The 26,961-nt window shown below is 38.1% G+C and overlaps 1 protein-coding gene across 1 annotated transcript; it reads right to left on the bottom strand.

The window, feature by feature from the left end:
- Window positions 1-2,485: 2,485 nt before the first annotated feature.
- On the bottom strand, window positions 2,486-14,775 carry LOC140138794 (phenylalanine--tRNA ligase, mitochondrial-like). Its single transcript, XM_072160564.1, is given in 7 exon segments — window positions 2,486-3,612; window positions 8,925-9,082; window positions 10,376-10,507; window positions 11,901-12,063; window positions 13,048-13,368; window positions 13,370-13,782; window positions 14,486-14,775. Coding segments are annotated over 7 exon segments (1,482 nt in total). The 5' UTR covers window positions 14,496-14,775; the 3' UTR covers window positions 2,486-3,327.
- Window positions 14,776-26,961: the final 12,186 nt, after the last annotated feature.

Genomic DNA, 26,961 nt, shown 5'->3' with positions numbered 1-26,961 from the left:
CTCCACTGTTATCTCTCAGTGGTCCGATTCCATTTAAAATCAAAATTTTAGGTTAAACTATTAAATTATATCTTTAATAGCTAAAAAGGAATACTATTATAGGATATAGCTATACTGCGCCAATAAAGTATCCTTACACTTGGAAAAATAATCACAATTTCAAAACTGAACAATATTGAGGTAAATTTGTTTTTTCAATAGATGCACTATCTAATCCTGCACATTACATGTATGACACCACATTGAACCCAATGTGACCTCAAGAAGTAAAGTTACAAGCAATTGAATAGACGAAGGTCCAGTTTTAAAAGTGACTTAGTTTGTAATTATTTTTCCAAGTGTAAGGATACTTTATTGGCGCAGTATAGTTCTAAACTTATACTTCACTATGTGAAATGACTGAAACATTTTGAAAAATCACTCTACGCCACAATGTGTTGCGGCCGACAAATTATAATGTAGCATCTGTCAAAGGCATTAATTTTGCCCGTCCCAGAAGCAAACTCCTCATCTAAAATAACGGGCAGACAGGTGGCTAGCTAAGACACTGCTTACTATTACCTATTCCAACTCCTGTGACATCTCATTAATTTCACTAGACCTTTGGATGTATTTAAATTTTACTTCAAATAATCACTATAACAGAGCTGTTAGTAGTACTAGTTGTCATGCCCCTTCCAGTGAACATAGACCTAATCCTAGCCAGGACAATATGCATGAGGTGTCACTGGAATTGGAACAGATAATAAAGAGTACTTTATATCTTAATGTAACCAACTTCTCTAGCATGGTTAAAAATATATCATGACAGCAGCGGCCCATTCTTAAACATAACTCGATTCACTACCCTACTGGGAAAATACTGACATAACCTCACCTTATCCTTGGCTGCATATAGCAACAAAATTACCCTAAAATTGTCGTCATAAAAAAAAAAATTGACTAAATGAACCCCTGTTATATATGACCTTGCTTTGCATTCATACTAAAAATAAAACACAATATAACACCTTTACATGCATGATTACACAATTTTAATTGTAATATATGAATTGACAGTTCACAGTGCAAATCAAATTTAAGCAAGTGAAATACATTGCATCGCTGAGCAGGAAAAACCTATGTAAATTTTCACTGTTACTAATTTGGCAAAATAAAGAACAGTAGAAAATGTCAAATTTGAAGTCATTCTCATTTTGCAGGGGATTTCAAACTAACTTAACTATTCAAAACAACATCTTTAAACAGTTAGGCAGTTTTTGTATCCCCTGCCAAAAACAAATACCTTCAAATTTGACATTTTGTACTGTGCCAAATGAGTAACAGTGAAAATTTACCACAGAGGTGGTTTTTTCCAGCCCAGCGATTTGACTCCTCCAGTACAGGACCAGTCAGTGCACAAAACAGTCATTTCCGCAAAGCTGAACTTTCATATACATGCAAAATATGATTGCTGTTTTGCACCTTAAATCTAGGAAGCCAGCTTTCCAGTAAATACCCTAATTTATAGACTCTTTACACAGTTCTCAGAAGTATGGGATTTCTGCAGGAGGCTTCGGCCCAAAAGGTCTAAAATCGCATAAAAAAGTTTTCACATGTGTTTCAATAGGACGATTAAGTGGTGGTGTGCTCCTTTAATTGGCCCAAATTAGGCTTGTCAAAGAAATCATGTCAAAAACAGAACCGATAAGTGTAAAATTTCAATTTACGGTTTGAATTAAACCTTACAAAATGATTTTTAAGTGATTTAAAGTGGAAATGTGGTTTAATTTTCCTAATTCCGCACAATGCACAATGGTCAGAGTTGTTAGCATAGACTGGTCATAGACTCTTTGCCTCAGTGACAGTGATGTATGTTTTTATCTGTCAACATATCTTTATGCCTGCCAAAACATCTTTATCCTGCTGAATTGAGTGACAAAAAATTGTTTTTATTCGAAATGAGGCAAATTTCCAAAAAATAAAAAAAACCTTCCCTAATTTCATGTCTCTACTTTATGAAAAGTTAACTGAAAAAAATCCTGATGTTTTTGTAAGTTGTCACCAAAATTTGGGGTAAAAAATGTATTTTTCTTATTTTTTTTTCAATTTGATGTTATCATATGATTCCTTGACTCATTTCATGTCCAAAAATATATAGTTTTATATACTTTGGACTTTAACTTCAGAAATAATGATGTCAGAAGGTCCATGTTCTCTCCCATTATACTCTGCCCTTAATTGCTAATTTTCATCTTTAAGAAAACTTGCTACAACAATCTAGCAAGATATGTTATCTTAATATTGTTGACAGCATATTTTGCAAAAAACATTATAAAATGTTATGGTGTTTTTCATATAAAATGTTTTAAAAACGTTTTCATGACCTCTTTGTATTAGGCCAAAAAAAAAAGGTTCGTCTCAAAGCTTGCGCGCGCGTTTGTAAAATCCCACGATTTGACAAAAAACAAATTTCGAAATACCATGAAAAAAAGTCGGGAATAAAAAAAAAATAAAAATAAAAAAATCGCATTTCGCATTTGTTTTTAAATTTCTCGTGAGCTTTGAGACAAACCTTTTATTTTTTTTGGCCTTACCTGACATAAAAGATATTCAAATTTTTCGACCAAAACCAAAGTATGTTTACAACACATTTACAGGCCTAGTCTTTTATCCAGGAGTGCTACAAATCATACTCCTCAAGACAATTAGGAGTGCTAAAAATCACAGTCCTCAACACATTAACACATCAGTTTTATTATTTTTTTAGGAGTGCAATCAATCACGCTCCTTGGGGTCATTCAAGGTGTGCTGGGGGGATCACACTCGCACTCCTCAAAAGACAAGGCCTCCAATTATAATGTTTTAAAAACATGTTTGTGTTTGCTGAGCACTTGAACATTATAGTTCCTTGAATGAGTTCATCAGGACTGTTACGTATCCAACTATGGTAAATTTTGTATTACAAGTCCAATAATTTACTCATGTTTTAGATGTTTCATCTTCCGATCAGAAGACTACATCAGTAATATGTTGATCTAGCAACGCACCCACCCTCATCTCCAGAGTGCTCTGTTCCTTGCTATCACAGACCATGTATCACAGTAAAGCCATGTAATTGGATCATGATGGATCAGAGAAGCAATGTGGATCAGAAAACGGTGGGACAACGTTACAACCGCGATGAAGGAACATATTCACTATACCACGTATACAATCAGCTACTGGAAAGAACAGAACCCTCTGGAGATGAGAGTGGGAGTGTTGCTAGATCGGCGCATTACATACTGATGAAGTCTTCTGATCGGAAGATGATACTTGTGAGTAAATTATTGGACTTCTATTTATCTACCTCACTTGAACACTCAGTTCTCCCTCCACCTGTTCCCTTATTCTGTCCTGTATCTGATTTATCTCCTCCAATGTCAGCACCTTATCCATGCTCCTGTATGTAATCCGATAACAATGACTCTTACGGTTAGTCTTGGGATGCGTGAAGTCGTCGATCAGCTGGACGTTTTCCACAAGATCGCCTGCCATGGTGCGTACAAAGTCGTAGAAGTTGTTTGATTCATAGTCTGTCGGCAGCCAGAATGCGATATCTTGGTAGACAGGTGGGTAGGAACTAAAAGGCTGTGAACATTAATCACATAATTATATTGTTTGATTATGTCAATATAAAAATATGCAAACAGTTGATAGTATGTGACATGATCAGGACGAATGAGTGTAATGTCGCTACTATTGATTTTGAGTTATTGATAAAAACAGGTGATACGTTCTTATGTTTTACTTTGTTCTTAAAATTAGAGAATCACTCATAATTTTGTCACCAGAAGTCCAATTCTAATGGGGTTTGGACCATACGTCTGGATTTTTATAGCGTGAAATTGGAAATTGCTGACATTATAGTCTTGTTTGTCTCAAGTTGAGAGTAACACCATGTTGGATTTTGCAGTGGCAGATTTGCACGCAAGCTTAATCTCGCAGGGCGTATACACACGCATAGGAGGGCAATTTTTCGTACGCTGGCAACGCAACCTCCTAAACACACTGCTTCAAATCTGCCACTGCAAAATCTACCATGGCGTTACTCTCAACTTGAGAGGAGACATAGGCATCCTCTTGATCCTGTCACATACATGTATTATAATCAGTGACAAATAGACGGGCCTTGTAACAGTGTGAAATGATACTGAAAAGTGTGTGTGAGCCGGGATTACTTTTGCATGCGGAGAAATAAACACTGAACAAACCCGCCTATCTGATACTGATTAACTATTGATAGTATGCACCAATTGTAGCGAATAAGTAAACAGGTTGTGTCCCTGGCCATGGCCCCTCCCTCATAAAAATACCCCACACAGGTAATGCATGGTACTTTATTGAGGCATCTTCCAGGCAGGGCTACGAAATCCACGGTATTGTGGTACCGGCATTCCCAGAAAAAAAGTCATATTCCCAGAAAAAAATCAAGATGGGAAAAATATTATGAAACATTCGTATCTTTTAATACCAATTGCCTGCAGATCTGAAAATATTCTGTGAACACCACCTCTTGTCAGGGGTAGCAGTAAGGCCCGAAAGTCAGGGGTTGTTTTCCCGTGTTTTTCACTCCCGAGCTTGCAGAAAATCAAATACATGGGGTGAAAATTAAATCTCGGGGGTGAAAAATATTTTGCAGTGTCAGGGGTAGGAGTAGGGTCCAAAAGTAGAGGGTCAGAGTTCATCCCCGAGCTTGCACATATTCCCAATATAGAGGGTGAAAAATTAATATTTTTTAAATTTAGGGGGTCATTCACCCCCAATCGGGGGTTAACGCTACCCCTGCCTCTTGTAAAATATATTTCTGCGAACTTTGAAGATAACTGATCAATAAAATTGAACGTCAGGAATATTTGTAAACACAATATGAAAATAAACAGATGCCTTTGATTTGTTGATTTTAAATTTTGTATAACTCGATCCACATACTGTAGTCTCTAACGCTGCTGCGTCAACAGGAGCTTGGTCACGCATTCAATATTTCCGCAATACTCAGTCACTTACGCTTTGGCTACGAGTACACGCTCCACCATGAAGTAAACAACTTAAATTATTTATTACTTTTCTTTTTAAATCACACTATTTTGTGGTAATAATGGGTACAGCATTATCATTTACACCCAAATATTAATGTATCCTCAGCAGTAAAAACGTTTAAATAATGTGTTTGGCTGCGCCTCATTACTTCTGTTTTTACTGCCTCTGACACAAATATTTGGGCGTAAAGGGTAATGTGTTAGGGAACAACCCAAAAGTTCGATGAAGCCCTATAAACGAAAGTCCTTTCGTTAGAAGGCTAACCCCCTCCCCCCTCCCCTCTAACGTAAGTGACAAATATCGAAAATTCCAACCCATATTCATATAGGATACAGGGGCCGTCGCTATGGTGCATGGGGTTGTGGAGGGGGTGCCACAATGCTAGGATATTGATCATGTTTTAAAAATATTTTTGCATTATCTTTTTTGGCACGGAAAAAAATAGGACTTGCTGTATTTTCAAATAAAAAATAATGTGGTATGAAACACAAAACGTTTTCGACATCATTTCGCCAAAGGTTAGAAAAAGTGGTCAGAAAACGTTTAAATGTCGGGTTATATAAAGGGTATATAAAGTGTCAAAAACGTTTTCATATTAAAGATTTGAAAACATTTTGATAACCTCCTGCAAATATTCGAACATAATGTTCTTCAAAAAATATTTTACAGTAACTTTTTGAAAACATTTTAGAAATAGTGTTGTAGTATGTTTTCATACATAACGTTTTAAACGTTTTCATGACCTTTCTAGGGGATGAGACTGCTCAGGTTAAATGTCGGGACCTAGGTCACAATTTGAGAAGATATCATAAGGATAAAATGCCGGGAAATAAACTGACATATGTCAATTCAGTTCGTAGAGATGATATACCACTTGTGTGAATCGTGACCTTTTTCAGTCGCAATTCCCCAGATATCGAAGTTCCCTAATCGGTAGTTTCTATCGGTCCATGAGTGACCAAACCGTTAAAGCTGTATACTTCTATTACAGTATATGCAGTATACATGTTCTTTGTTGACAAGGGGCAGTGTTCAGTGAACAGCTCTCTTTTTCAGAGCCAACAAACCTTTAAATTTAGCAGATAGGCGAGTTCTGCTTGTTTTCTGTTGACAAGGGGCAGTCTTCCGTGAACGGTTCTTTTCAGAGCCACCAAACCTTTAAAATCAGCAGATAGGCGAGGTCTGCTTGTTTCTGTAGACAAGGGGCAGTCTTCAGTGAACGGCTCTTTTCAGAGCCACCAAAAGATTTTAAATTAGCAGATAGGCGAGATCTGCTTGTTCTCTGTTGACAAGGGACAGTCGTCAGTGAACATCTCTTTTCAGAGCCACCAAACCTTTAAAATCAGCAGATAGGCGAGGTCTGCTTGTTTCTGTAGACAAGGGGCAGTCTTCAGTGAACGGCTCTTTTCAGAGCCACCAAAAACCTTTTAAATTAGCAGATAGGCGAGATCTGCTTGTTCTCTGTTGACAAGGGACAGTCTTCAGTGAACGGCTCTTTTCAGAGCCATCAGTAGGCAAGGGCGGTCTTAGCCGGTCTACATGAGTCATTCTTTACTTTGTCCTGAAGAAGTCAGGTCTAGCTACTCCTGACGAAAGCTGTTAAAACAGTTCCAAACTTGTCCGACGGCGAACCCGCTAAAAACCCACTAATTGTTATGAATTCCCGTCGCAAAAGCCTATCCCACAATTTTCCCGACATAACCCGACATTTTAATGTTATTAAAACGTTTTTACCAAAACCAAAACCCCAAAATATAACATGTTTAAAACGCTTTAAAAACGTTTTGTGTTTGCTCGGACAGTTGCTTTAAAAATGAACTTTCATGACGTTGCAGGTTGCGAGTACTGCACTCCATATTGATTTGAAATCATTTTGAATAAAGCACTGTAAAATGTAAATATCGTACTTGAAAATACTCAAATTTGAAAATGATATTTTAAATCCTTAAAAAAAAGATCAACTTTGATCGATGTTTTAACTACTTTTTTACAAACGTAATCGGACTTTCTGACCCCCTCCCCCCCCTAACGAAAGGACTTTCGTTTATAGGGCTTCATCGAACTTTTGGGTTGTTCCCTTACCCTTTATTTCTTAATTTGTTCATAGATCTTCATCAGTCTTTTGGATTGTTCCCTAACAACCCATGACCAAGTAATGGATATAATATCTGTATTATATGTGACATGCTACCACAAAATTCGCAAGTTGGTAATTTCAAGATGCTCTTGCTGCTGTATTGGTGTTCTTTATTTCACACTAGCGGGACACCCGCGCTACGCGCGGGTCCCCGCTAGGTGAGTAAATGGGAGCGTTCACTAAAACGGGAGGAATTACTGAACAGGTAGAATCATTGAAAAGGTAAATTTCATTTATCTGAGTCTGACCCTCGTTAAGCCTAAGTATCCATTTTAGCTTCTTTCTTTCTTTTTAGTTTCTTCTACATGGGCCAATTTTTTCCATTTTTTAAAAACATTTTGCTGCTAAGCTTGCAAATTTCCGTTACCATGTTTTTTATTTACTCAATCCCGTTCCCATTATTTTCTAAATCTGTCCTTTCTTACATTTCCTGTTGACTTCATTTTTTATTTGCTGCTTAGCTTGTGATTTCCCGTTTTCATGTTATTTATTTAGTTCTGTCCTCAGTTTAATAGCTTTTTTTTATTTAAATCATCTAATTGTATTAGATTTTATTATTCTTTCCTTCTTTAGCCTATTTTATTCCCGTTTTCATTTTCTTACTGTGACTAACTATAGGCTAACCCACATACTCGTAGGCCTACCTGTTTGTCCTCATTTTGTTTTCTTTTTTAATTACAGTAGGCCTACCTCTTCATGTTGTTTGTACTTTTTAACACACATCTTTTCCCCAGTATTTATTACGCCTCTGGTCGGTCGTTCACCCGTATTATCATTCATTATGCGCGACTCTCGTGGCGTTACGCGCGACATGGCGTAGTGCTTGCGTTACCAGCGCTATCGCTGCGCTTCTGCGAGCGACTTGGCATTAGATACGCCCGTACAACTGACTCCTTTTTGTTTACCCAGCATAGCAACGCACCACATTTTCACTGATTTTGAGGCCAATTCTTGACCGTTTTCAACCAAATAAAGTTTAAACACGTTCCCGTATATTCATCGATCTCCCGTATGAATTTGGCGACATTTGGATCGAAACTGACGGAGCCTTTCCATGATACATAGATACATAGATAGATACAACATTTCCCTATTTATAGTAAGATGCACCTGTTCAAGTCAGTAGTATAGCTCCTTTGGGCCATTCACGAAGGACATACAGCTGGCTTGTACAGGTGCGCAGCAAACAAAGAACCTCAACTCAGCCAGCCAGGATGCCTCGAAACTAACAACTTGTGACTTACTGTAGAGATTCATCAGGTTTGTTATTGTTCAAATAATTACAGATTGTTTTTACAAAACCAATAGATTGTGGTGAATAGATGGTAATAACTCACCAGCTGACGTTTCATCCGTCTTGTTCAGTCGGATTTCTTCAGAGTTGTGATGAAGCTCTGCTACTGTATGACCTGTTAGAGGAATGAACAACACCATGAACCGAGACGAGGGCACATACAACCTGAGCAATCTCTACAACCCTCTGCTACAAAGCGACTCAAGAACTGGCAACACCAGGTCGCACAGTAGCAGAGCTTCATCACAACTCTGAAGAAATCCAACTGAACAAGACGGATGAAACGTCAGCTGGTGAGTTATTACCATCTATTCACCACAATCTATTGGTTTTGTAAAAACAACTTGTGACTTTACGCTCATTTCATGGTAGCTGGTCACATATTTCAAAATTAGTTGAAACATAAAGATGCAACTATAAATCTTGACCTACTTTGAATTTCACGCTTGTGGGATCCTTGACTTGAAATTGAGATATGAATCTCTCATCTGTACTCCAGAATAGCCTTATATCAGGGATATCAAAGAGCAGCATGGCAAGCCTGTCCAGACCAAGTCCAAATGCATAGCCAATTTTGTCTCCTGCACCGGCTGGGAAAGAAAGAAAGAGTGTTGTGATTTATGAGAAATGTTAATAATTTTATAAAACCATTACAGAGCAGGCCCATAGCCAGGAATTTTTGTGGGGGGTGTGCTGAATCTGCTGATGGGCAATTTTGTGAAAAGTGGCCTTTCTTCCCCAAATTTTGACCTTTTTTTGACGAAAACCTTAAAAAAACCCTGATTTTTTGGCTCACTACATTTGCAAATTCTTAAATTTTGGGGCTTTTTGTATACTTTTGCAAAATTGGGGGGGGGTACATACACAGTTATGCCCCTTGCCGCTGTGGCAAGCGGCCTCATGTATCAGCCAATGGTAAGCCTTGTTTGTGTGCGTTTGTCTGCAGTGCAGGTGCGTCGATCATACCACTCATTCAAGGGACATGACAGCATGACAGCATGAAACAAGAATCAAAATCAGGATAAATATTATGTTGGGGCATGCTGTAGTTAGTTTTGATGAAGGGAAAAGACAATCATCAATTATGATACAATATCGTAAAACCTTGTTTTCAAGCATATAGTGTTTTTTATGAAAGCAAAATTAATACGAAACAGTCATAAATATGCCAATACAATAGATTGGTATTATAATAGTACTTGTTTGTATTATGCTTGTGTCAGGAATTTATTTGCTCAAACTCCAATATGTTATAATTTTGTCGATGGATAGCGCCTGGATCATCAAAAGCACTATATGCTTGTAGACGAGGTTTTACGGTATACCATCTATTACACTGATGACTGCCCATTATTCAGAATCGCACTCTCTGATTTGTTAAAATGCAATCATGTGAAAGCCCTTAAATGTGTCACAACACATATATGTAATACGCATAGCATTACGCTTGGTTATGGACAACATATTTCCAGGATACACGCGTTCACTTGCGCTGTGGATACCTGTATGTGCTTTATATATGTGACATGATCACGGGGAATGAGTCTCATGTCGACCCTGGTCGAAAATTAGTTTTACATTTGTTTCTAAAGAGGACATTTAGAGCTTTCTGAAACTGAAAACCCCATGTTGATATGACTTTTCTTTGCAAAGATACATCAATTTATCAATCGCTGAAAACAATATAAAACACAAGAATTTTAACACTTTCTTTGCCAATATCTCAAAATCAATATTAGCGACATCTGACTCATTTCCCTTGATCGTGTCACATATGTAAACAACTTTAAATATTTTGGAAAAACTTTAAAAAGTGGTATTTTCTATTTACTATTTTTGCAGTAAAAGAATAGTGGCATGCTTCAATATTTCATCACTCTTACCAGATTGTAGTAATTGTTGTTCCATGATCCCGCAGCCCAGCGTCTCCAACCATTCTCCATGAAATTTAATCTCTAATTCCCATGATGGGTGCGTGAATGGGAAGGTTGTCTCTACCCATTGGGTCTCTATATCTAGAAATAACAACATACCAATAAAGCAAATTCATCAGGATTGGTAAAGTAAACTCAGTAAACAAGGTTCATTGTATATCTGATCCAAAAATTGTACTTACTTGTGTACATGTATGTTTCAGTAAACATTATATACCTAATCTAAAGATTTCCCCCATCTGATTGGTTAAAAGCGCCGGCATAGATTTGACTATGCCCGCAAAAGTAATTATTCCTGTGCATAGTTCTGCGTGTGCTTTGTTCCCAGCGTAAAATGATATTGTCACGGAGGTATAAGTGCGTTAGTGTTAATGTGTTATAGACCTGACGGGGAAGTCCTCTTTTGGTCTATACACTAGCGTGCTCGCCTCTTAATCCCAGGGTCGTGGGTTCGAGTCCCGGCAGGACCGGAAGTGGCTTGAGGAGGTGCAGGATACTTCCGTGAGCGGTTTGTGACAATATTACGCATGTGTTAATGTTTTCGCGCGCTATAATTACAAGGAAATCGCAAATTGAAATCTGTGCCATTCGCATTGAAACTATTACCGATAATTTATCTTCCCAAAATCGATGCTTTTAACCAAACAGATGACAAGAATCTTAAGATTTGGTATATAAAACAAATAAACCATGACTATGCCCCTCACCTACACCTCAGGGCATAGTCATGGTTTTGAGAGCACCTTTGTACACTATTGCCTATGTCAACACTTGATGAGGAGTGACTGCAGCTACTGACAAACCAGGGCTAGAGGGGGTGTATGAACAGAGATGAAGGACAGTATCAACTACATTGTATCTTCACAATTTTAATGAGTTTCTGCAACAAGGATTGAGAAATCCCTAGAAGGAAAACAAACTTTAAAATTCAATCACTCGTATCTTGGATTCCTTCATATTCAGACACTTTGCTCTTAATCAGACATTTGGAATAGTTATCCCCCTGAGCACTACCTGTCGATCTAACATTGCCTCCGATTGGTCAGTTACATGATATTTTCACTTTAATCACCAATCAGAATGGAGCCTTGCAAATAATTCACCCCAATTTTTTGTGTGGTGAAATTATTCTATCAATGTTGCTGATTGGGCCAACTGATAAAGAAAACTTCTTTTTGGCCAATCGGCAGGTACATGTAGTTCTCATGGGGTTAATGATATACCGGTACCGTATTATTTGTAATAAACGCCCCCTGAACTTGCGGGAGTAATTTTGATGTATTTACCACCAAAATGATATTTTCCATGGGCGTCGCCATAATAGTATACTCTATTAGTATAGCCGTAAATCCCTTCTTTCTACAGGAGCACCATCGGAAAATTTAACCCGATTTTAAAGATCAATAAACGCCCCCCTTTTGGAAAAATACACAGCCCCCTGAAGCGTTTATTACAAACAATACGGTAGTCTTACCCTTGCCAAACAGGTGTTGAGTACATCTAATGAGTGTGTCTTTCAAGTCATGTTCTACTAGCTTCACTGCTTCCAGTGTGTGTGTCTCTTGCTTCAGGTCTGTCCTTGCACTGTTTGCTTCAAAGAGTTCTAGATGTGAGCCACCTTTGCATTTTTCAAAAAGCTAGAAACATTCAATAGAGAGAGATGAAAATGAAAACATGTGTATTTTAAAAGTCTAATTAATAATAATCCTAAGAAATACAAAATATTTTGTAATCCATTACAAGAACATTTACTTCAGGATTATATTACCAAACCAATCTCATCCAAAAAGGCTGCCACTGTGAAACCAAGATACAGGAAAAAATATGCAACATATCCACAGCGACGCCTCAATTTTTCTTGAATTTTGTTTTGCATGATTGTATTGCCCAATGGTGTACTAAAAAAAAAGACTACAATGTAAGCCTGAGTGCTTTAATTACAGTAAATTTAAGTTTTGATAATAAATCTGGAGATCTCCGGTTTTATTCCCAGTTCACTGATCCGAGTGATGGCTGACACGTCCTGTGCATGTGTGTATCACTGAAGACGCATTAACTATCCGTATATCGCTATTCGTCTTATTATTTATACGTCCCAGCTGCGTGAAGCTCCGCTCAATAACGATCGGCGAGCTAATACACACATTGACGATAATTATAGGCCATGGAATAAAATAGCAATTTTCTATGTTTTACCTCATTGGCTCAATTTTAAATGGGAACATAATAAATGTAGAAATTTATATAGCGCTTTATGCCGTAAACAGTCTCAAAGCGCTTTACATTTATTCCGCCGTCATTAGAATATGTCGGAACCAAGTGGCGCAGCGTCCATCAGTACAACGACTGTGACTACCCCTAACAGCTTCCCATTGCACCTGGGTGGGGTGAGGCAAGCGAGGCAAAGCGCCTTGCCCAAGGGCGCAACACGGTTGCGGGCCATGGACTCGAACCCACACACGTCAAGCAAGCTCTCAGATTATGAGTCCAAGGCCGTAACCACTGAGCCACCGTGCCCTCTTAATAATGTGATCAGTGAAAACTAACATTTTGTGGAAAATAAATAAGAATCTATTCTTTATTGAAATCGCACATTATTTCATAAAATGTATGGTACTTACTTCATGTTTAGTATAAAGTCGCACTCCTTCCATTTGATGAAACACCGGATAATGGCTCGAATCAATCTCATCTCGCCGATAAACATCTCCCGCTACTAGAAAACAATCTAACCCACACTGTACCAAGTCATGTTGATGCGCAGAAGTATGCGCCCTCAACATCATATCCCTATTTATATAATAGTTATCACCTTTCTTTCTCGTAATATGGTCCTGCGGCACAAGTACGCTATCAAAATTCTGCGCTGTAGTTACAATTGGACTGAGGTGATCGTAGATGGAAAACAACGGATTGCCACGACGGTTTAGAAACGCCAGTATAAAAAAAAAAGTCTCTTATTCGCTCTTTGATCAGACAAATTGGATGGTGGTTTTGATTTTGGAGACTAACACCAACTCGAGAAAGGATCTTAGGTGTTACCGTGGTAAAGTCATCTCTTGGATACTGTTTTCCTAAAATTTCAATTTCTGCATCGTGACCAGTCTCTAATTTGTTTTGGAGTGACGGCACACTAAAATGCACACTTCGGCTTTGTACCTGATACGTTTGATGTAGGACACATCTGTTGTGTTTCAAATGTATATGATGATAGGCACTGCAGGAAGATGGTAAGAGAATCTTGGGAAATAAAGTACATGCGCTACTTGGAACTCTATTGATTAGGACTTCTGCAACAAGTCTTGTGGCAGCCATCTTGACATCTGAACTGGTGTGGTCATCTACAGACAATAATTCTGTGAAAAAAAGACAAAATACAGGATATCCCAAAATAACATGTAGATTTTTGAAAATAATCAAAGCTAATGGACATTATCTAATAAATTCCCTTTTCATGACATAACGTAGGCCTACTCTCTACAACTAAGTACCCCTGTGAATGTCAAGTTCTGCTTGCATGACTAACAATTTAACATTTAAACTGTGTGTATTTACAATGACCAGAATTGTGATGGAAATAACACAATTACTTATTAATTTTACATGATCAAGGTGATGTTTCCAGCTTCTCACAGAGTTAGACACTCCTTGTATTGTGCTAGCAAGACATGGGGCGAGACCAAGTTGGTGTACTATGATACTTCGTCTTCGACGTAGGGCACATTCAGTGAAACACACACTACCGTACTTAGTTAGAACAACAAGTCATACAATATGTTCTCAATCTGAATTTTATCCTATACCGTAGGTATGTCTGATTGTACCGTAAAATTTGCTTCGAATTTCAATGTCATGATAATGCACCACATTCTGTAGGTTCCAATTGCCGATTCATACATAGACAAGAACTGGTAACCAGCGGCACTGTGCAGTGCCGGTCTGCTATTCAACTGCATGGTGCATGGGTGACATGTATTTTCAACATCAATTGCCTATAAGATGATCCACCAAAAAAAAAAATCATCGTATAGATCCCTGTACTAGTTAGTATTCACGCACCTACCACCATAGTTTTATAGAATGCCACTGCCCTTAAATGTGGCACAATCGCTGATTTGCAGTCATGGACCCACCAGGCTCGCGTGCGATCGGTGGATCTCACTCTCAGTAATTCCAATACATTGGTACTTCTGCAAATTACAATGTTTGTGAACCAATCATTATTGACTTCAAAACCAACAACACAACAGCAACCTACTGGACATCACAAAGGGGCCATCTTTTAGCTGCTTTGCACCGCGTTTACACTCTGTGCGAGATACTCTATATTCAAATGCAGTACCGTAAACCTTTGATTTGAGCGCCAGATTGCAGGCTATACATCACATATTTACTGCGTTGGACGCACTTGTCTCTGATTGGCTGCTGAGGCGATCTTCTGTTTCTGTTGAAATTTATGAATGAACTGTGCGCCGTACGCGTTGTTAGTGCCGAATTTGCAACATCACGATAGTCACACTCGTCAAAGGTTTGCTGCATTTGACTATAATAACAGGAGTTTGCACAGTACTCTACACATGTAGATGCAGATACATGTATCATGTGTTATGCATGTACATGATGTATGTATAGAGGCCTTGCATGTGACGTATAATCCCGTAAATATGGCGGACTACTCAAATGCATTCAATTTCAACAAAAAAAAGCATGATTTAATATTGCAATCTACCATGACAGTTCGTCTCACACACTAAACCCTGCAGTCTGCACTACGATCAAATAGGTTGATGACAACATTTGATTGAATGGACTGCAATCCGCCATAACTACGGTGAAGGACACCGGCTCAAATCCTTTGTTTGGAGCCAATCGATAATTTCATGCAGGGCCTATTGACTGTGAAGTATGCACAATTTTGCAGTCCACTAAAAGCCAAATTTTAAGGCCTCAAAGTCAGTGACCTTGCTTTAAACACGAGTAGGAAACGTTATTGTATAATTTACCATTTTCACCTCAATCAAAACATACCTTACTTAACATGAATAAATGCCGATTAACAAAATTTAACGGCTGGAAATGTTTAAGCTTACTTGCAAAATTGATACCAGCAAATCGGCACTGCTATATACCGGTAGTCTCATGCTGTACGTCATTATGTTAATATGAATATTAATGAGTAATATCAGGGCCACTTTCGGGACAGCCAGTGGCATATTAAACCACTCCGACACCATGATGCAGTACAGTATGGCGCGCGATGGCTGGGGTGTCTCCGAGTGGGTTTTTCTGGCTGGGTATTTTGGTTAGAAATAAAATAATAGTTCATAATATTCTAAGGTAATTGGTAGAGACAATTCGAAGAGTTGACACGACATTTTTCTCCATCGCTGCTCGCTCGCACAATGAGCAGTTGGCATGAACTGCCCATGCAATGGTATCAATAGGTCTATCGGGTATCACACACCTATACAGTAGGCTACGCTACGTAAAACCCTGGTAAAACCCAGTAAATGTGATCGGGAGGGGCCCAGAAATATTCTTGACATTATCTTATTAATTTAGGTCAACTGACATGTTTGGTGATAGGGCTGTAGTAAAATTTTGGGGAAACAACAATAAAATTGCAATGTGGCTCAAATTTTTTTCTATCACTGCAACGAATGCAAGAGAAGACCAATAGCCTAAGGGACGCACCATAAGATATAAAGGGGGGGGCCAGGAGGGTGAAAGTGCATATAGGAACAGCGCCACAAACTACGTCACGCTATTGTTCGAGTTAAACTACATCATTCGCCATTTTGTAAATATTAACGCATGATCGTTGTCTAGAGTTAAACTACATCATTCGGTGTGTTACGTAATAGCTACGATGCCTATCCCTTTATATCCCTGGGGGGGCTTGATTATTTTATGGAAAAATTGTCTCGCCATCTGAGCAATTCAGAGCAAAGAAAAGATTTCATGTCAAGGGTAGAAAAAAATCACAGTTTAATTAAGGAAAATTGACGGCCTATTTGATTAGTTTGGCTTAAAATTGCAATAATTTTCTCGCGCTTTGCGCGAATTGGTCGGATGTCCAGTTTAGACCTATGATCCACGCATCCACGGGAGTCAGGCTGCACTGGTGTCATTTAACCTAAAGATACTTTAGTAATGCTTTTTACGTCACGTGAGAATTTAGGTGCTAGGGCCTATATAAAACGTTAAAATGGTAAAAATATAGACTTAGGCGGCCTATATCATAAACAACATTAGGCCCTATAAAGTTGTTTAACCAATCCAACACAAATTGCTGAAAATAGAGAACTTAACGATGATAACAAAAATTGAGTCTCATGTTAATGAAAAATTGCTTCACCGAGGTGTTAAAAAAACCCAAAATTGCTTCACCGAGGTGTTAAAATAATGCTTTACCGAGGTGCTAAACAAATCGACCCTACCCAGTCGACAGTCCCCCATTGTATCTATTGGTGCGTCCCTAACTGTCGTGTAACTATTATTTCGCGTAGACGTTCAAGGCCATGTCAGTATGTGGGTGTTGCCACATTGAAGTAGTTAAAATAAATGAAACTAGTTTTCCTCTTCGAAATCGAATTGCTATTTTCAGTACCCGGTCATTTTTCTACGCCATGTTATATAGGCTATCATAATCACTCATTATTCTATAAAACTGCCTACCTACCATAAGATTAAACAAACAAATATTTTATATAATATGCCTAATAATAAGAGCTCACAGACTCACTGGTAGTCTTGGGTTGTTTGTGAAGAAGACATTGCTAGGCAGAATAAAAAAGACCCCATATGATGTCGACTATCTCATGATAATAGTTCATAAATATTGTTTATAAAGAAGCCCCCCTCACTATATTTAAAAACTTTTAAAGATAAAGAAATACCCTTTTATTTTATTGATAATAAAATGTCAAACTCTCCGGTAGTCTCATGTCTAAATGAATCCCTCTATGCACACAGATATAGGCCTATCACGGACATGATAGAAAGACCCCCTATATCGACCGGTAGTCTCATGTTAATGAAAAAATATACTCATGGACACAGTCATAGAAGACCCCCTATATCGACCGGTAGTCTCGTGTCTATGAAATAAATATCACGGATATGATAGGAAGACCCCCTATATCGACCGGTAGTCTCATGTTAATGAAAAAATATACTAATGGACATGATAGAAGACCCCCTATATCGCCCGGTAGTCTCATGTTAATGAAAAAAATATACTCATGGACATGCTAGAAGACCCCCTATATCGATCGGTAGTCTCATGTTAATGAAAAAATATACATACTGCAGTTAAGGCTGGTTCAAAGTGAATATTCGAAGGCGAATATTCGGCTTCGAATACTTTTTGTGACGTCAAAATATATACGGCAACGAATAAAATATGATGACACGCCGAGTTGAACCGGATTAAATATCGCGCAACTGATAGTGAGATACTATTGATTTATATGAAAGGCTCGAGGTCACCTGAATATCGTTCAAGGAACGATGATTTCAAAATCCCCAATGAAAATTAAGGCATCTGGAATGAGCGTTTTGAGCGTTTCGACAGTATTTTTGTGGGACATGAGAGCACATCAGACATATCGAATTACATTATGAATACGAAGAATGTCTTTCTGATATCAAATAATTTTCATTTTTTGAAATTCACGATATAATACAAATTTCATGACAAATTATTAAAATTTGATATTTTCACATATTGATATATAACAGTCCTCGAAGTAAATATTATAAATCTAATGATATTTTCTTAAAGTGTATGTAGCTGGGAGGAAAAGCCGACGATCAATTGAACATTTTGCCCTTTCATATTGAAGATATGGATTTTTTTCCCAAAAGACGTGTTTTTTTTTGGTGTTTTGACATGCTCTCAAGACTGCAACCTCGATTCTGCCATTTTTGATTCGCGGACCTATTTTCTCACTAATGATAAAAATGCGACTTTTTTGGTGACTCAAATTTATGTATAGGCTTTCCACTTTTATTTAAGCTATAATTCGCCACTCTTTCTGATTAATAAGTCTAAAGCCTCAAATAGTTTCTGTATTTTACCGGAACTCATTAGGGTTACACACATGGCGCATTGCTTTAGTCCTGGGCCCTTATTAGTGCAGTACAAGCATACCCATTTTTATATGATATGAAAATAAAGGAAAATGCCTGGCAGGCAATAGCATTCCAATGCTGTAGTGATGGTAAGTAATGTTTTATGCAAATAATATGATATTTAGGCTTACAAACATAACCTAAATGTACAAGTGAATGTTTCCATACTAACGTAGCTCCATTTAAATCGACTGATGCAGAAAAAAAGTCTAACTCCAAATTCAGATTTATGCCTCCACCTCGGTTTTACATAAATAATGTTTGGCCCCAGTTCTAGGTCCCCATATGCATCTGTCCCTGGCAGAGGATGTGTTAGGGTCTGGGGTGGTAAATCATTGGTTATTGATATAAAATGCATTTGCCATGGAGGTTCACCCATTTTTGTCATCTTTTCCGTACTAGCGGAATTCTTGACGTTTTTGGCACCTATAAACGATGTTATTTTGGGCGGAATAAAGATGTAATGCGTTGTTATCAGTCAAATTCATAATTATAATTAATAATTAAGAGGGCAAAATAAGTAATATGTAGGAATGGATGTATAGCGCTTTGCAATGAATATCTTCATAAACTATGCAGAACAACCAAAACCACGAGCGTTGGTACCATATCATTGCGTGTTCTTTTAAAATAAATTCTTGTTTATTTCTATAATTTGTGAATCAGGCATTAAAACACATTTAGGCCCTAGCAATGTAGGCCTACACAAGTTCGGAACGAGACCTTTTATCTTTTGACGCGTATTTCGGTCAAATGCCAAAATTGATTGCTCAATGAATCATGAAATGAGAGCAATACTACTTTGATGATACCGATCTCAAGTGGATATCAGCCAATGAAAAAGTATTCACCTGAAATATATTTGTAGGAGTTGAATTTTGTTGAACTCGACAGATATATATTTGGTTGGTCACCGTGGGTGGTCTCATATATAACACTTGTGAGGGCTGTCATATTTGTCGTCGCTTCAATCATATCTTATGATATTGATATATTTATTTATTTATTTATTTATTTATTTATTTATTTATTTATTTATTTATTTATTTATTTATTTATTTATTTATTTATTTATTTATTTATTTATTTATTTATTTATGTATTTATTGACTTATTTATTTATTTTTTATTTATTTATATCTATTGACTCATTAATTTCTTGATTTGCTTTGCAGTTGAAACATACAAGAAGGTATGGGTCAACCTCCGCGCCTGTTACAGGCAGGTCGTATAAATGCCCCGAAAAGCGTTAAACGGGGGCAAAGCCCAGGCGGGGGTCAAGGGGGCTGAGCGCCATGAAGCTCCTGGTTTTTGGCATAATTTATTAGAAAATATCAGTGTTTCAGAGTACAAATTTCACAATGAAAGTAGTAGGCCTATATATCTTCTTCTCTCTTTCTTTCCCTTTTCTCTTCTCCCTTGAGTCCCTTCCCCTTTCTCTTCTCCCTTCCCCTTTTCTTCCCTCTTTTTCTTTTCTTCTTTCCCTTTCTCTTCCCTCTTTCTTTCCCATTTTCTCTTCTCCTTCCCCTTTTTTCTCTTCTTTCCCTTTCTCTTCCTTCCCTCTTTCTCTCTTTCCCCCTTTTCCCTTCCCAATTTTGACTCTTCCAGGGTTTTTTTTTCCGGGGGCAGCTTGCATCCCCCGGCCCCCACTGGTTACGCCACTGCTCCTATTTAGACCCATTTATATAGACATTAAATCATGACAATAGTTCAATGGAGTTTACCTATTATGATTTTATTTACTTCGTTAAGGAAATTCTCTAAATTTTGCTTACCTTGGTCAACGGGCAATACTTGTTAACAGTAGGGCAACGCTGTGAATTGTAGAAATATATCTTTCTCCGGTTCATAGTTTTATATTCGAAGCCGCATATATTTTGACCCCCAAAACGTATTCGAAGCCGAATATTCGCCTTCGAATATTCACTATGAACCGACCCTTACTGTCCGTTTTCCTATACACAATACACAGTGCTCTCACCATTGACGCGTGACCCCTACAAATGATCTACGTTGGAAGAATGGGCACTTGCCTAGTTAACATCACTGTGTGAAAAATAACCAGCCAATATGTTAGCTATTCTCCAAACTTCTAGCAAATATATTTCTCTAACATGACCTAAAATTACAGCTAGGTTAGATGTTCAGAAATAGTCGCACTTTTGTAAAATATGAGTGAGGGCAAGGCATAGCTAGCCAACTCCCCGTGTTAATTGAATGGAGATTTGACCGAAAATATTGGTATCGGACCGCTCACTTCTGAAGGATGCCACAAAAAACGGTACAAGCTACATTTTAACTATTCTCTGGCAATCATCATGATGAGTTTCTTATATAGTATGCCGAAATTGGGTACTGTAGGTGATTGACAAATGGTCGCACTTTTCTGATAAATAAGTGACAGTGAACATGAAATATCAGCGCCCATAAACCCAAGTTAGTAGCTAGTTAGTGGAGGCCGTCACGGGACTGATTATTGATTATTGAAGTGCCTTATTAATAGATACGCACGATTTAGGGCAAGAAAAACAAACCGGGACACTTTTGGAGACATCATCATCATCATCATCATCATCATCATCATCATCATCATCATCATCATCATCATCGACATCATCATCACTTTCTACATTTTTTCTAAACAACATAGGGCCTACCGTTTTAATAAGATTTTTTTCTTGAAATGCATGTAACTATAATTATTGTTTAGAGCGTGATGAAATAAAACATCACGATTTTCATCACAAAACAAATATAATGCATAAGAAATCGTTTGTTTTAGAGCGTGATGATGAAATAAAACATCACGATTTTCATCCCGAAACAAAGTAATACATAAGAAATCAATTTTTCGTGAGTGATGAAATAAAACATCAAAATTGTCATCACGAAACAAAGTAATACATGAGAAATCGTTTGTTTTAAAGCGTGATGAAATAAAACATCACGATTTTCATCACAAAACAAAGTAATAGGCCTACAAAAGAAATACATTTTTCAAGAGTGATTGAATAAAACATCACGATTTTCATCACGGAACAAAGTAATACATAAGACATCGTTTGTTTGATTGCAATCAACCGCGACAGTTCGTCTCACACACATAACAATGCACTGCGATCAAATAGGTTGATGACAACATTTGATTGAATGGACTGCACTGCGCCATGATTACGTGCACCGGTTCAAATCCTTTGTTTGGAGCCAATCAATAATTTCACGTACAGCCTCTATGCAAATTAGAGTTTACACACGCTGCAGCTGGGGTAATCGACCGAAGCTGGTTGCCGTTAGTGATCGAATGCATGAGCTTATTTGCTTTACTGAATCGATTTACTGGATTAATTTCCTGTTAACTGGGTTTAATGCCACAAAGGTCGAATCGCCTTTGCCATGGACCATGACTGCATCATGACTCATGGACATGATAAGGAAGACCCCCTATATCGACCGGTAGTCTCATGTTAATGAAAAAATATACTCATGGACATGATAAAAGACCCCCTATATTGCCCGGTAGTCTCATGTTAATGAAAAAAATATACTCATGGACATGATAGAAGACCCCCTATGTCGACCGGTAGTCTCATGTTAATGAAAAATATACTCATGGACATGATAGAAGACCCCCTATATCGACTGGTAGTCTCATGTCTATGAAATACGTATCACGGATATGATAGGAAGACCCCCTATGTCGACCTGTAGTCTCATGTTAATGAAAACAATATCACGGACATGATAGAAAGGCCCCTATATCGATCGGTAGTCTCATGTTAATGAAAAAACATACTCATGGACATGATAGAAGACCCCCTATATCGCCTGGTAGTCTCATGTTAATGAAAAAAATATACTCATGGACATGATAGAAGACCCCCTATATTGACCGGTAGTCTCATGTCTATGAAATAAATATCACGGATATGATAGGAAGACCCCTATGTCGACCGGTAGTCTCATGTTAATGAAAAAATATACTCATGGACATGATAGAAGACCCCCTATGTCGACCGGTAGTCTCATGTTTAATAATGAAAAAATATACTCATGGACATGATAGAAGACCCCCTATATCGCCCGGTAGTCTCATGTGAATGAAATAAATATCACGGTCATGAAAGGCAGACCCCCTATATCGACCGGTAGTCTCATGTTAATGAAAAAAATATACTCATGGACACAGTAATAGAAGACCCCCTATATCGACCGGTAGTCTCTTGTCTATGAAATAAATATCACGGATATGATAGGAAGACCCCTATGTCGACCTGTAGTCTCATGTTAATGAAAACAATATCACGGACATGATAGAAAGGCCCCCTATATCGATCGGTAGTCTCATGTTAATGAAAAAATATACTCATGGACATGATAGAAGACCCCCTATATCGCCCGTTAGTCTCATGTTAATGTAAAAAAAAATACTCACGTACATGATAGAAAGACCCCCTATATCAACCGGTAGTCTCATGTTAATGTAAAAAAAAATACTCACGGACATGATAGAAGACCCTATATCGACCGGTAGTCTCATATTAATGAAAATAATATAACGGACATGATAGGAAGACCCTCTATCGATATCGACCGGTAGTCTCATGTTAATGAAAAAAGATATACTCATGTTAATTTAAAAAAATACTCACGGACATGAGAGAGCCCCCTATAATGCCTATATCGACCGGTAGTCTCGATCTCATGTCTATGAAATAAATATCACGGACATGATAGAAAGCCCCCATATGTCGACCGGTAGTCTCATGTTAATGAAAAGATGTACTCACGGACATGATAGAAGACCCTATATCGCCCGGTAGTCTCATGTTAATTAAAAAAAATACTCACGGACATGATAGAGAGCCCCTATATCGACCGGTAGTCTCATGTTAATGAAAAAATATACTCATGGACATGATAGAAGACCCCCATATATCGACCGGTAGTTTCATGTTAATGAAAAAATGTACTCACGGACATGATAGAAGACCCCCTATATCGCCCTGTAGTCTCATGTTAATTTAAAAAAATACTCACGAACATGAAAGAGAGCCCCTATATCGACCGGTAGTCTCATGTTAATGTAAAAATATACTCATGGACATGATAGAAGACCCCCTATATCGACCGGTAGTCTCATGTTAATGAAATAAATATCACGGACATGATAGGAAGACCCCCTTTATCGCCCGGTAGTCTCATGTTAATGAAAACATTATCACGAACATTATAGAAAGCCCCCTATATCGACCGGTAGTTTCATGTTAATAAAATAAATATCACGGACATGATAGGAAGGCCCCCTATATCGGCCGGTAGTCTCATGTTAATGACTCATGGACATGAGAAACCCCTATATATATATATCGACCGTTAGTCTCATGTCAATGAAAAATATCACGGACATGGTAGGAAAACCCACTATGTCGACCGGTAGTGTCATGTTAATGAAAACAATATCACGAACATGATAGAAAGCCCCCTATATCGACCGGTAGTTTCATGTTAATGAAAAAAATATCACGGATATGATACAAAGACCCCCTATATCGCCCGGTAGTCTCATGTCAATGAAATAAATATCACGGACATGATAGGAAGACCCCTATCATCGCCCGTCTCATGTTAATGAAAACATTATCACGAACATGATAAAGCCCCCCGATATCGACGGGTAGTCTCATGTTAATAAAAATAATATAACGGACATGATACTGATAGGTAGACCCCCTATATCGCCCGGTAGTTTCATGTTAATGAAAATAATATCACGAACATGATATAGGAAGACCCCCTATATCGCCCGGTAGCCTAATGTTAATGAAAATAATATCACGAACATGATAGAAAGCCCCCTATATCGCCCGGTAGTCTCACGTTAATGTCTTTCTATAATGTCCGTGATATTTTTTTCATTGACATGAGACTACCGGGCGCTATAGGGGTCTTTCGGTAGTGTCTGTGATATTTTTTTCATTAACATGAGACTAACGGGCGATATAGGGTCTTTCTATCATGTCCGTGATATTTTTTTAATTTACAAAAGACTACTGGGAAATTTAGGTCTAGGGGGTCTTTCTATCTTGTCCGTGATATTTTTTTCATTAACATGAGACTACCGGGCGATATAGGGGGTCTTTCTATCATGTCCGTGATATTTTTTTCATTAACATGAGACTACCGGGCGATATAGGGGGTCTTTCTATCATGTCCGTGATATTTTTTTCATTAACATGAGACTACCGGGCGACATAGTGTGTCTTCCTATCATGTCCGTGATATTTGTTTTCATTAACATGAGACTGCCGGGCGATATAGGGGGTCTTTCTATCATGTCCGTGATATTTTTTTCATTAACATGAGACTACCAAAGCGATATAGGGGGGTCTTTCTATAATGTCCGTGATATATTTTCATTAACATGAGACTACTTTTATCAATGTCCGATATAGGGGATATTTCTATAATGTCCGTGATATATTTTTTCATTAACATGAGACTACCGGGCGATATAGGGGTCTTTCTATCATGTCCGTGATATTTTTTCATTAACATGAGACTACCGGGCGATATAGGAGGTCTTTCTTTCATGTCCGTGATATTTTTTTTCATTGTCATGAGACTACCAAGCGATATAGGGGGTCTTTCTATAATGTCCGTGATATTTGTTTTCATTAACATGAGACTACCGGGCGATATAGGGGGTCTTTCTATCATGTCCGTGATATTTTTTTTTATTGTCATCATGGTCATGAGACTACCCAGCGATATAGGGCGTCTTTCTATAATGTCCGTGATATTTTGTTTCATTAACATGAGACTACCGGGCGATATAGGGGGTCTTTCTATCATGTCCGTGATATTTTTTTTCATCGACATGAGACTACCGGGCCATATAGGGGTCTTTCTATCATGTCCGTGATATTTTTTTTCATTAACATGAGACTAGCGGGCGATATATAGGGGTCTTTCTAAAATGTCCACGATATTTGTTTTCATTAACATGAGACTACCGGGCGATATAGGGGGGCTTTCTATCATGTCCGTGATAGTTTTTTCATTAACATGAGACAACCGGGCGATATAGGGGGTCTTTCTATAATGTCCGTGATATTTAACATGAGACTACCGGGCGATATAAGGGGGTCTTTCTATCATGTCCGTGATATTTTTTTCATTAACATGAGACAACCGGGCGATATAGGAGGTCTTTCTTTCATGTCCGTGATATTTTTTTTCATTGTCATGAGACTATACCAAGCGATATAGGGGGTCTTTCTATAATGTCCGTGATATTTGTTTTCATTAACATGAGACTACCGGGCGATATAGGGGTCTTTCTATCATGTCCGTGATATTTTTTTTTTATTGTCATCATGGTCATGAGACTACCCAGCGATATAGGGCGTCTTTCTATAATGTCCGTGATATTTTGTTTCATTAACATGAGACTACCGGGCGATATAGGGGGTATTTCTATCATGTCCGTGATTTTTTCATTAACATGAGACTACCGGGCGATATCGGGGGTCTTTCTATCATGACCGTGATATTTTTTTTTTCATTCACATGAGACTACCGGGCGATCGGCGATCTTTCTATCGTATCCGTGATATTTTTTTTCATTGACATGAGTCTACCGGGCGATATAGGGGGTCTTTCTATCATGTCCGTGATATTGTTTTCATTGATATGAGACTACCAGGCGATATAGGGGGTCTTTCTATCATGTCCGTGATATTTGTTTTCATTAACATGAGACTACCGGGCCCCGGGGGTTCTTCGAAAAAAATTTACGGGGATGTGCCACGCAGACTTTCGGATGCTGACTTTCTCCATACCTACTTTTTGCTGTTTTTGCCACCCATCAGTATACCAATTTTCCACAAAAAACACCCAAAAAGCTCCCAAATTTGCCTTAATTGGGTGCTTTTAGGGGCACTTTTTCCTAAATGCGCCCAATTGGGCGCATTGGTCTCCACTGAAAACCCACCCATCGATATACCAAAATTGCTGAAAAGTACCCCAAAACCGTGGCACATCCCCGTATACCTTCAACCAGGGAGAACCCCCTCCATATAGAGGGTCTTTCTATCATGTCCGTGATATTTTTTTCATCAACATGAGACTACCGGGCGATATAGGGGGTCTTTCTATCATGTCCGTGCCATATTTTTTTCATTGTCATGAGACTACCGGGCGATATAGGGGGTCTTTCTATAATGTCCGTGATATTTGTTTTCATTAACATGAGACTACCGGGCGATATAGGGGATCTTTCTATCATGTCCGTGATATTTTTTTCATTGACATGAGACTACTGGGCAATATAGGGGGTCTTTCTATCATGTCCGTGATATTTTTTTCATTAACATGAGACTAGCGGGCGATATAGGGGT

This window comes from Amphiura filiformis, chromosome 18, assembly GCF_039555335.1.
Source record: "Amphiura filiformis chromosome 18, Afil_fr2py, whole genome shotgun sequence".
Taxonomy (NCBI): domain Eukaryota; kingdom Metazoa; phylum Echinodermata; class Ophiuroidea; order Amphilepidida; family Amphiuridae; genus Amphiura; species Amphiura filiformis.
Note: the sequence above shows the minus strand (reverse complement) of the source record. Positions and strands in the feature narration are given on the sequence as shown.